This window comes from Thamnophis sirtalis, unplaced genomic scaffold, assembly GCF_051295495.1.
Source record: "Thamnophis sirtalis isolate CommonGarterSnake01/CBP01778 unplaced genomic scaffold, rThaSir2_p1.2 scaffold_6, whole genome shotgun sequence".
Lineage (NCBI taxonomy): Eukaryota > Metazoa > Chordata > Lepidosauria > Squamata > Natricidae > Thamnophis > Thamnophis sirtalis.
The window spans coordinates 96,559,799-96,572,818 of record NW_028261386.1 but is presented as its reverse complement, the minus strand read 5'-3'; the positions used below and the strand labels follow the sequence as shown (position 1 = coordinate 96,572,818).

General features: G+C 41.2%; 1 protein-coding gene across 7 annotated transcripts in view; it reads right to left on the bottom strand.

Moving 5' to 3' along the window:
• The window catches only part of PTPRK (protein tyrosine phosphatase receptor type K), a 432,976-nt gene that overhangs the window by 54,051 nt on the left and 365,905 nt on the right, over nucleotides 1-13,020 (bottom strand). For 5 of the 7 annotated variants that reach the window (XM_087718519.1, XM_087718514.1, XM_087718515.1 and 2 more), the window contains exon 14: nucleotides 4,339-4,477. In XM_087718519.1, the coding sequence (XP_087574645.1) occupies nucleotides 4,339-4,477 (139 nt within the window). The remainder of the gene's footprint in view (nucleotides 1-4,338; nucleotides 4,478-13,020) is intronic. The other 2 variants (XM_087718513.1, XM_087718517.1) reach the window with 1 other exon arrangement.

The following is a 13,020-nucleotide window of genomic DNA, read 5'->3' as shown; positions in this document are numbered from 1 at the left end:
CTATGTATATAAAGAAATATTTCTTTATTCAGCCAAAATATAAGACATATTTGCCTAATTCACAGGAGAATGGATTCCTTAAGAACCCAATTAAAATGGAGGTCTGGATGGATACTTTTGACTAGTGATATCAGTTCAAGTCAGAAGGAGAAGAAAGAACTCCATGCAAGAATCAAGTATCACAGGAACCAATGGGTTGAAACTAAGGTAAGAAAATATATGCTTATGTATATGTGGAGCAAGGTAGGAAATGCTAGTAATATAAATGGATTCAAATCTGCACTTATGCTATAAAATATGCTAGTTTTTGGGGTGTAGTTCCATGTAAAGTTAAGTACTGTACATCATTATAACCTGTGTAAGAATCCAATGGGGAGCTGCTAACACAAATGGCTTATTGGATACTTATTCATTATCTATCTCAATCTCCATCTCAAAATGGTTTTTCAGTGGGGAAGGGATCTTTAAGGGTGTCCAGGAGCCAAGCTAGATAGTGTACTAGTCATATGACCACATGCTCACTCTTCTAGTGAAAATTCCTGTAGACTTCCAACAACAGACAAAATTAAGGATGGCGGCACCTAAACATTCAAGGGGGATGAATTATTTTTTTCATTTATCTCTTTTGCAACCTAATTTACTAGATTTAGGTGAAAGTGGCTACTATGGAATGATATGATCAAGTAAAGAAGGGGTCTACTTAACGATTCTTCCTGTAATGCACATCTGACTGAACCTTTTCACTATTTTCTGTATACTGGTGTTGTGTAAAGATGTCTGTTTACTTGCTTATTTTGGAAGAGAAGAAAGAAACTGAGTGGCTTTTCTATTAGACTAGTTATCCTCATTAAAAAAGTAGAATCAGATCAAAATTGCTACCTAATTTAACAATGTTTCAGGTTTTGGTGATAAAGAATTTTATAGCAATATACTATAGTTAATGGAGGCGCAATGGTTCAATGGCTTAATATATGCTGGAGAAGGTCTGTACTCTGGCAGTTTGAGTCCTACCACCACGTGAGAGAGTGAACTCCCACCAGGTGCCTTAGCTTCCGCCAACCTAGCAGTTCAAAAACATGTAAATGCAAATGGATTAATAGGTACTACTTTGGCGGGAAGTTAACAGTGATCCTTGTTTTGCCGTATGCTTTGTGCTTTGGTGTGATATCATGCTGGCCATATGATCACAGAAATGTCTTTGGACAGCGCTGGCTCAATGGCTTAAAGAAACAGATTTGAACACTATCCCTAAAGTCGGCTACAGTTAGCAGAATAACACTTATGGGGATTCCTTTACCTTTTATTATAGTTAGTTATAGTTAGTTTATCTACTATAATATTTATTTATTATGGTTAGTTTATCAACTCATAGAAAAAAACCAGTAAATCCAATACCAAATAAATCTAAATCCAGCTAAAATAAGAAATTGAAATGTGCGATTTTCAGGGTCTATTAATGCCCTCCAATAATAATACTTCTGTGAAAATTCTAGACAAAGAATTGCTGTCTATTTAATGTAACAAACAGGAAAGGTTTCCATCCATCTCTTTTTAATCTGAATTAATAGAGTTCAGGAGAAAATTCTTACACATTCTGAAATAGATCAATGCGATAAAGGTTCACACACTGCAGGGTCAGCAAACTTATTAATGACATGATAAATTAGGAAAGGTGGAACATAGCTATGAAAATGTCATGCAAATTAAACATGAGATGCTGATGAACTAGATTGGGTAATGGACCGTGCATCTGATAATACTCCTCCACTGAAGTTGATTTCCTCAAATTGGAAGAAAGCTCCGTTCTACCCCCTGAAAAATGACTCCTCCAACATAATTTAAGAAACTGTTGACAAACTAATTCTGTGAAGTGTAGTTTGTAACAGCATTGAGGTGTTTTCCCTACTGGAAATGAAATGAGAACTGAAAACTTTCTGTGGATCATAGCTGAAATTCACGAGAATGATGGTGAATCCAAGCTTACCAACCTCCAAGACCGAGATGTTCTCCAGGATTGAGCAAAGTGAATTGCAAAATGTCTAGCCTATTTTTTTGAGCCGGACTTAAAGGAAAACTCAAAGACTTGGGGAAGCTTATATATATTTCCCCAAGTCCTTGAGTTTTCCTTTAAATCTTTCCTTCAAATATATATATATATGTGTGTTGATTTTGTGCTGATAAATAAATAAAGGGAGACTAGTATAGATCTATTTCAAGCTATTTAGCTCTCATCAGCTAACCATACCCTTACTGGGAATCAAACCTGGGCTGTATTACATATTAGGCAGTTATATTAGCCACTAAGCCACAGGCTCTCCTCCTTTATCAGCTAAGCCAGGGAAATAGGTATACCTATTTATTCAATTCCCAGTAAGGGTATGGCTAGCTGATGAGAGATAAATAGCTTGAAATAGATCTATACTAGTCTCCCTTTATTTATTTATCAGCACAATTGCAACACAAATGTAACAAGGCAACATAAAAAAATGGCTTTCTGCCTGGATGGCTCCCAGAGTGAGCCGATAGACAGAAAAGGAAAGCAGTATGCTCCCTCCTATATTTGAGCATACCAGGGGTTGTGACACAATATATATCTGTATCTCCATTATCACTTGTGAATATAATGCTTACTCTACTGGCCCAATTATTCTATGTAAGCAGCTGTGAAACTTATACAAGTTAACAGTGTTCTCAGCTCTGCTAGTGGAAAAGCCATTATAATTGATCACAGGTTAGTCTCACAGAAAGGTCTAATAGTTTGGTGTAAATGTCAGCATGAGTGCTGACATTATGATAGGTTTGTAAGGAAGTGTCACATCCCCAGGAGCAGCTGTTGGCTATCTGATATTTTGAGGACATTTCTCACTGGCCTGTCTTTACAGTTCTGGCAATCACATTTATTCATCATTTAGCAAGGAGAACTTCCAGATAAAAAGCAATACAGCTATACTGTACTGCCCCTTAATTTGCACGAGTGGATTTCTCATAATTTTTACTATGAACTGGTTTGTAGCACTTCTTTTTAAGCACAGAGGTACACAACAGGAAAATAAAAAGTGAAAGCACTATTGGGAGAAATCACATATGTGTCTAACTAACACAAAACACTATTAGCATACCTAAGGGTTCTAATGCAGACGTTTCTCCTCCATGTTATATATCTCCAGGGGAATCATTGTAAAAAGGCAATAAATTAAAAAAAATCTATTGGAAACCATTAAGACATGAATATGATTTTTAGGCACAGTGTCTAGTTTTTTTCCCCCACTTGGAAAACTGGAACAGAAAATTCATTTCACTTTAACATAGATAAGAGATATAAAAATACCCTATTTTTATTCCTTCCTTGCCTAGAATAAAAACAACAATTTTGCAACTGATCTCTGAAGCAAGACATCCATAGCTTGGTGGTAGACCACATAGCCTTAATTCATAAAGTCTGCATATGATTTTTATCATTTCCAATTAAGGGATCACAAGTGGTAAGTGATGTGACAGACTTTTAAGTGATATTTTAAAGAACTAGCTCTCTGTCCATCTGTTCTAGGCTAGATGGAACAAATCACTTGACATAAACAGCTTCATATTAAGCAGCCATTTGCTCATTCAGATGTGTGAGAGAAACAGAAAGGCAAGGAAAAAGGATCTGAAAGATATTCATAAAGTCATACATGTTGATTATGAAAATGTGTGTCAATTAACAAAGTGTTTGAAACTTATCAATAAAGTGTATTTAAAAAAATAAAATTATAGATTTTTTTTCTTTCAGAATTACTTCTACTTCCAGAAGATGGTGCTATTGATTTTTGTTGTTACTTTGAAATTGCAAAGATTTTTTTTAAAGAAATGAGACACCATTTAATATACTTTTGCATTTTAAGGTCTGCAGGCCTATCTAACCCAATGGAAAATTTATGATAAGATAATGTGATTTTAACTATAACTTTCATGACTTATAAAAATACAAATGAAGGTAACATAGCCTGTAAAATATTTTCCAAGATAAGTAGGCCAGACATTTCACAATACAAGAGAATAAGCAGGGCTAATTGAAACAGTAAGTTCAAGTTAACCACAATAAAATATAAGAAATATTTTGAAGGTAAAAAGGTATCATTTCAATTTCACCAGTCTTTGTCTTTACAGTTTGTACAACTCAATACTAAATATATATATATATTTGATTTCTACGGTAGAATATTGGTTTCTGACTTTACAAAATACCTTCTGTTCATGATAAAGATGCTCTCCCAGGAAACATTTTTCTACAATGAACTGTGAATGAATTTATTAACATTTATTTGAACAAAAAGAAAAGGGCAAATTTACCATACTTACCTTTTTTTGACAATTAATATGACAAGGAGGAGGATGAGAATAAAGACAAGGATTCCAGCACTTATTCCTGCTATTTTCACTACACGGTCAGTCTGCTTGGCAGGGTCAGGAATAACCTCTGGTTCTTCTGTTGCAGCTGCTGGGAGAAATGGTATTAAAAGTTACTTGAACTGTTTTAACCATTGCTCCCATCCAAATGGGCTCTGCATTATAGCAATAGCAGTAGACTTATATACCGCTTCATAGGGCTTTCAGCCCTCTCTAAGCGGTTTACAGAGAGTCAGCATATTGCCCCCAACAATCTGGGTCCTCATTTTACCCACCTCGGAAGGATGGAAGGCTGAGTCAACCCTGAGCCAGTGAGATTTGAACCGCTGACCTGCTGATCTAGCAGTAGCCTGCAGTGCTGCATTTAACCACTGCGCCACCTTGGCATTGATGCAGTACTGGACCAGGAAGAAGAACTATCTTAGAAAGATCTACAGTATTAGATCCGTGGTGGCACAGTGGTTAGAATGCAGTATTGCAAGCTGACTCTGCCCATAACCAGGAATTCGATCCTGATGGGGCTCGAAGTTGACACAGTCTTCCAACCTTCCAAGGTTGGTAAAATGAGGCCCAGAATATTGTAGGCAATATGCTGCCATAAATCGCTTATAAAGAGTACTGTAAAGCACTATGAAGCTGTATCGAAGTTAAGGTGACCAGATTTTCAGATTGGTAAAGAGGGACACCATTGACCAGTTGGGGGGGGGGGGGAGCTTGATTAAAAAATTTATATTTTGTCAAAAGGTCACAAAAGATGATTACATCACCCCAGGACACTGAAACCATCATAAATATGAATCTGTTGCCAAACACCAAAATTTTGATCACATGACCATGAGGATGCTGCAACGGTTGTTAAGTGTGAAAAATGGTCGCTAAGTGTGAAAAATGGTCATCAGTCACTTTTTTTCAATGCCATTGTAACTTTGATCACTAAATGAACTGTTTGAAAGCTAAGACTAGCTTGCATTATAATGCCTTATGCTAGCTTACATTTTCAAGAGAGAGAAGCTAAACTCCTAAACACACAAGGAATTTGTCTTTGGTGAATATGCTCTCAGTGTACATAAAGAAAAATAAAATAGAATACATTCATCAAGAATCATAAGCTACAACACTTAGTGATAGTCACTAAACCCTGGAGGATTGTTCCCTCTGTGCTTCTTTAAAACAGTATATGTTAGAATAGAATAACAGAGTTGGAAGGCATCTTGGAGATCTTCTAGTCTAACCCCCTCCTTAGAAAGGAAACGCTACACCATTTCAGACAAATGGTTATCCAACATCTATTTAAAAACTTCCAGTGTTGGAACATTCACAACTTCTCTCCTTGATTAGTTTCCACCCATTGCTTCTTGTTCTCACGTGCCTTGGAGAATAGTTTGACTCCCCCTCTTCTTTGTGGCAACCCCTGAGATATTGGAACACTGCTATCATGTCTCTCCTAGTCCTTCTTTTCATTAAACTAGACATACCTAGTTCCAGAAACAGTTTCTCATATCTTTTGGCCTCCAGTCCCCTAATCATCTTTGTTGCTCTTCTGACTTGTGACTGTTTTTCTCCTTTATGACCACTGCACCATCCTCATGACCAGATGATCAAAATTTGCTTGCCACCTGGCATGTGTTCATGATAGTTGCAGTATCCAGGATTATGCGATCACCATTTGTCACTTTCCCAGCTGGTTTCCAACAAGCAAAGTGACCAGGAAAAGCCAAACTTGCTTAATGACTGCATGGTTCACTTAACAATTGCAGTGACTCACTTAACAACTGTGGAAAGAAAGGTCATGAAATGAGGAACCATCTTGCTTTGCAATGGAAATTTTAGGGTCAATTGTGGTTGTAAATCGAGGTCTAGCTGTACAGTATATGGAAATAATCCCAGTCCCTTAAAATTGAAGTGTGCTTGCCTTGCATTCTAAACAACAAAATATCCAACCATTTTTTCTTAAATATTTAAAGCAAATATTGTACAAAATCTCCCAATACAATAAGCTTAACACTGTATCCTGAAGTGTTGGAATATAAAAACTGTCTCGTTCACATAGTATGTGAAAATAGCAATGAATTTAAATGTATGAATTTAAAACTAAGTTTGGAGCTATTGTTTATTAGCCAATGTTGCACTCTATTTTATACAAATGCTTCTGTATCAGAAAACACCCATGTTCTTCTGTTCCAGACACCTGTAATGACCCCAAAGGACAGCTATTTGTCTATGACCTTCTATAACAAATTCATGGCTTTATACAGAGATACAATAATATCAACACTCAACTCTGCTCACTGGGTAGTTCCAGATAACTGCTATTTGAGGAGAAGTTTTAGAAGTTACTTGCAATCTTGTGGCGAGTTTGCTGTTTAATCTGCTAGTTTTGCAAAAGGAGAAACTACACAGCCATAAAAATAATTCCTGTTGCTCAATGCAGCTGTGCTGAGCTGCTTTCCTGGCACGATTTGGAAGATATTTGGTCACAGTAGATCAAATATGGATAAGAGAGCCAGTTTGCCTAGTAGTGGTTCAGGCACCAGACAAGAAATCAGGAGTTTCTAGTCCCATTTTAGGCATGAAAACCTGCTTGGATGAAGTGAGGCCAGTCACTCTTTTTTTCCCTTCTTTCCTTCCTTCCTCCCTTTCTTCCTCCTTTCCTTCCTTCTTTTCCTTCCTTCCTTCCCTCTTTCTTTCCTTTCCTTCCTTCTTTCCTTCCTTCCCTAACTTTCTTCTCCCCTCCCTTTCTCTGTTGTGGGGAGTCAGAAGGAGCATTAGATCTGCTCACCGCCTTAAAAGTGGGATTTTTTTAAAATGGCTTTTTTTAAAGTGATTTCAGCCGGGATGCTTTTAGTACTCGCCCCATCCATCCTCCCATCCTTCCAAAAAGTTGATTTAAAAAGCCAGCGATCCGCGCCTGCTTCTCCAGCGTTCCTGATTCAGGGGCAGAGTCCGAGACAGGTGCCTGGGCGCGCCCTGTTCCCCCCTCAAGGCTTCATGTTAAAGCCAAAAAGGACCTCCACAGAAATGGCTCCAGGAAGGCAGGGCAGAGAGGGATGCTGGAGAGCAGCTTTTGCCTACAGCCTTGGGGGGAGGGGGGTGTTTGCGACCCTGTCCTGTTTGGTGCCCCTCGTTGCTTGAAATGGGGTGCTCTGTTTGGGGAGGGGATGCAGGAAGTCCAAATAAGAGGCAGGCTCAGCCTCCGCTGGGATGGAGCAAGCAGAAGGAAAGGCAAGAGCGGGGGGGATGGGACTTCACTGGCAGTTGCAAAGCAGCTTTCCACCGATTGCCTTCCCCCAATGCCCCCCAACCCTTTCAAAAGCCACCCCCATCGCCAGCCTCTCCCAACCGGATCCCCACCTGTCTTCTTGCTGTGCTGCCGCCGGCAGAAAGCCGTCGCTCTCCCTACAGAAAAACAGCCCGCGTCAGCGCACTCACGCACAGGAGGGGAGGGAGGGAAACCACTGCCCTCTACAGGCCACATTGTGAACGACACTTCAGAGAAATAAAAACATTTTTTTTAACGGCGTCCTTTTTAAAATTGATTTTCTTTCTTTTGGAAACTCAGGATTTTTTGAACACGCTGCGGGACACCGGACAAATTATTAAAAATCGTGACTGTCCCGCCAAAATCGGGACGTCTGGTCACCTTAATCTAAGTCTAAGTGCTCATGCTATTAGGGCATGCTTTTCCCCTCAAGAATAAGAATGTATAGGACTGCTTTAAATTGTACTTCCTGTATTAGCTGAAAAAAGGTTACTCTCAAATAATTGTTAAAGTGAGAAGTTGCCTGTTTGACTGGTAAAAGACATAAAAGTAACCTGACAGGTTCCCCCCCCACCCAATTTTTTTATGCATCTACCTAACCACCAATGATTCTAAACCTACCAACCTACCTAATCACCAATGATTCTAAAACAATAATGTGTCTTCATGGCTTAACAGGCCCCTGTACTTTTGGTGTTATATTTTAAGGACCAGTTGCCACCAGATGTGGCTGAATCTTTCCACTAGCATGCTAGAAGCGATAATTGATTGTAATAGTAGTAGAACTTTAGGATTGCTCCCTTATTTTAGACTATCCTGCCCCGATATATAAAATATTACTTTCATTTGCTAGATACAATATCAAGATTTTAGTTGGCTGTATGTCCTTTCTTGTAACTGATTTTACATTGTTGGTTTATTCAAGTGCATGAATTATACATGAAATAGTTAGAGATACCAAAACAAACCAGAATACCTGTAATGAGCTACTGCAGTGCAGGTATAGCTTTGTGTTCTGAAAAAATGTAAAATTTGGGCTAAATAATTATTTAGGCCTGCTTTCCATCCACTCAGTAGAGTTCTACTAAACTGCCATTACAGATACCTGAAACACTTAAAATAGGTGAAAAGGGTTCACCCTTTTCCCTGCAAACCAAACTCCCTAGAGTTAAAAAATATCAGAAAGTCAGCAACAGCTGAAAGTCACTACTTCCTACCACATATACAAATGTATTGTGTTTGTTCATTTGCAGATGAAGGCAACTACCCTGGAAGAGTCTGCAACATTCGAATAAGCTCTGCTAAAATATATGAAAAATAGAAAAGCTTGCAAGTAAATCAGAGATACAGAATACAGATAATACAATAATTCAAAAGCACAGTAGCCAGGAATATGCTACCTACCATTAAGTTAACTAACAAATGGGTCCCTGCACACCTTAAAGTTTTTAAGGTCTTACAAAAAGACTTTTTCTATTATTAAAAGGGGTCAGATAGATTAGAATGCTAATAGGATTTGTACTATAGTAGAACAATGACTCCTATACACATGTCCCACTAGGGATTACAATTCTTTCTACCTACAATCTGGGGCCGCTATACGGGTAGTCCTTGATGTTTAGCCACAACTGAGCCCCACATTTTCATAGCTAAGCAAGGCAGTTGTTAAGTGAGTTTTGCCCCATTATAGATTCCTTTTTTTGCCATAGTTGCTAAGCAAATCATTGCAGTGGTTAAGTGAATCATGTAGTCATTAAGCAAATCTGGCTTCCCCCATTGACTTTGCTTGTCAGAAGCTGGGAAGCTGGGAAGATTAGAAATGGTATTCACATGAACCCGGTAAAGTGCAACTGTCATAAATACATGCCAGTTGCCAAGTGCCCAAATTTTGATCATGTGACCGCCATAAATGTGAAAAACAGTCATGTCACATTTTCAATGTTGTTGTAACTTTGAACAGTCATTAAATGAATGGTTGTAGGTTGAGGGATGCCTGTACTCTTCTGTAGCATAAAAAAAAAGAACTAGGCTTCAGAGAAAGGTAGGTATCTCATCTAGAGATGTTCCTAAGACTGATTTATTCACCTGCCTCTCTCAAACAGGTGAGAATTAAAATTTCAAAACTTGTCACCATGCTGGGTCTTCTTGTAAATACAATCCTTCCAAGTTCAACAGATAAGAGTGTTGCTTGCATTCAATGTCCTGTATAAGGATATTAAGGGCATCCTACCAGGTAAGATTAGAAAAAAGAGAGAAATCATGACTCTATCTAGGAGGAGGGATGACCAAGATAACATCTAGTCATGTTATCTAGGACTCCTTTTGTCATGTGCGCAGTGGAGCTATGAAGAGGGCATTTCCCAGCATAACCTCTGGGAAGTGGTAAATGATTCTTTCTGGCATAGCACATTGCCCATAGCATTGAAATCTCTTTTTAAAAGGCCGACTAAATACCTGGCTTTTTATACCATCCAGCTTCCAAATCTCATTGCCAGGAAGCTGCTAGAGAGATCATCCATTATTTTGGAGTACAGTATCACCAATATGCCGATGATACCCAATAGTTCAGGGTGAGTGGATGTTACAATAGTAACTCATGCCTCCATTTCTATGCAACTTGATGTGCAATGCGTTGTACGTAACATGCGTTTGAAGACTTAGAAACTGCAGGTAGTTCAAAATGCAGCAGATAAGTTTGTAAGTTTAATTTTATTTATAGGCCGCCCAATCCCAAAGGATTCTGGGCAGCTTACAGAAGGGAAAAGAAAGAAAATAAAAGAAAGTAAAAATAAAATTAGATAAGTTAAAATGACACAGATACATTCATTTCAGTCGGGGCTGGACCTCAACAATGAGGTCAACAGCCCCAGGCCTGCCGGAAAAGCCAGGTCTTGACAGATTTTCTGAAGGCCATGAGAGTGGGTGAGGTCCGGATTTCTGGGGATAGTTTGTTCCAAAGGGTCGGGGCAGCCACAGAGAAGGCCCTCCTCCGGGGAGCCGCCAACCAACACTGCCTGGCTGACGGCACCTGAAGGAGGCCCACCCTTTGCGATCTCACCGGCCGTAGGGACGTATGCGGCAGTAGGCGGTCTTGCAGGTATGCTGGTCCTAAGCCATATAGGGCTTTAAAGGTAATAACCAACACCTTGAATTGCGTCCGGAGACCAATGGGTAGCCAGTGCAGCTCGCAGAGGTTAGGTGTAACATGGGTGTACCTAGGTACACCCAATATTGCTCGCGCGGCTGCATTCTGGACTACTTGCAGTCTCCGAACACTTTTCAAGGGTAGCCCCATGTAGAGCGTGTTGCAGTAATCCAGCCTTGAGGTGACTAGGGCATGAGTGACAGTTTGGAGTGCCTCCCGATCCAAGTAGGGTCGCAATTGGTGCACCAGGCGAACCTGGGCAAAGGCTCCCCTGGTCACAGCCGACAGATGATGTTCCAGTGTCAGCTGTGAATCCAAGAGGACCCCCAAATTGCGTGCCCTCTCTGAGGGGTGTAAGTTTTCACCCCCCAGGATCAAGGATGGACTATCTGGGCTGTTGTTTGGGGGGAACATCCATAGCCACTCAGTCTTGTCGGGATTGAGCACAAGTTTGTTTACCCCCATCGAGATCCTAACAGCCTCCAGGCACCGGCACATCATGTCCGCCGTTACACTGAGCTGGCACGGGGCAGAGAGATATAATTGTGTATCATCAGCATACTGAGGGAGTGGGTCACCCTAAACAGGGTGGCTGGGTGAGATTCCGTGGACGCAATAATAGCGGAAAAATATGTGCATTTTGCCGCCGGTATCGCCACTAAATAAGTCCTAATAAAGGCTCTTAACAGTGTTTGGTCAGATTTGGAGTTACTAGCCCTCCAGCATTGCTCTAGGTGTCTCTTTTGGCGCTTCATCTCCTGGAGTTCCTCAGTGAACCAAGGTGCCCTCCTGGATCCACTGCCGCGGAGAGGCCGCAAAGGCGCAATCCGATCCAGAGCCTCAGCCGCTGCAACTAAGGCCTCTGTCGGGTTGTGGGCAAGGGAGTCAGGTATCCCTCCAAGCTCCTTCTGGAATCCTTCCGGATCCATCCAAATTAAAAGTGGGGACACGCTCTCACCCATTCATACAAACATTCCCTCAACACACAAAATAGCGCAGTTTTTGCCTCGCAAAAGCAGTTGGCGCAAGTTTAGAAAAGGTGAAGTTGGTAAAAAGTTTAAATTTAAGAGAGGGGGGCTCTACGCTATTAGTCTTCTCTCCTGCGGAGTCCAGAAGGTATATGCAGTCTGAGAGTCTAAAATGGCTGAGTAGGTCGACGCCAGTTGGGGAGGGGGGAGCTGGCTTTCTGACCACGTTCTCCTCGTCTCCCCGTCCTCTCCTTCTACGAGGCTCTACAACATGGGATCTAACGCAGAACTATCAGCGTGGCCAGAGGTCCATGGCCGCAGCAACAGTTAGTTAGGGTGATAAGTTAGGATGATAAGCAAAAAAGTCCCTGAGGACGAGGGTGGGGGCGGCCAGAGGGCGAGGGCGACCGGAGAAACGCACCACCAAAGGCAAGCCCACGTCGCCCAAAAAGGCAAGCCCAAGAGATAGCGGGTGGCAGTGGCAGATGGCAGTGGGAAGGTGGCTTTGATGTTTTAAGAAGCCAGGATCACAGCAGCTGGAGTATGGACAAAGCAAAAGTCCACAGCGGTGGTGGTAAAGAGGCAAAGGGCTGCGATGGAGAAAGAGGGTGGGAGGGACGTCAGCAGTGGCAGTAAAGAGACCAGCCGCCCAGTCCCAACTCACCATCCCCTCTGAGGATATGGAACTCAGTGGGTGGGTGAAATCCGCGTCCCAATGCAGCTCAGCGGCGCCCCGTATTAATGAGCCGAGGTGGATTGAAATCGGCACTGGAGTTGTCATCAGCTGGAATGCCGCCTGCAAGAAACTGCATTGCCTGAGGGCCCTTCTAAGCCGATTGGAGCCATTTGAAGCCACTCAGAGTCGTTTGGAGCAGCGTTCTTTTAAGTAAGAGGCTTTTCGGGACCCCCTTGGTTCTCTCTCCCACAGCCTTCATTTTTAGTAAGTCTGGTGTCGGCAGAGGATTCAAATTTTGTTTGTTTCTTCCCTCTCTGAGACTGAGCGGCGAGCTCAGGCAGCCATCTTCACCAGCGCTTGCGCAATGTGATATGTATTATCTGGTGCTAAATAAATACACAGCACCTGTGCTGCTGGCCTAGCCTTGCCTTGTCTTCTAGCTGTTTTCCAAGCATGATTCAAATTGTGTTCAAATGGTTTTTCATCTAGACATTTACAGGACCACCCCTTCTAACCAGAATTAACTACTCTGGTGTAACAATTGCAGTAGAAACTGCTTTTTGTACCCCACTTCTGTGAGCTGAAG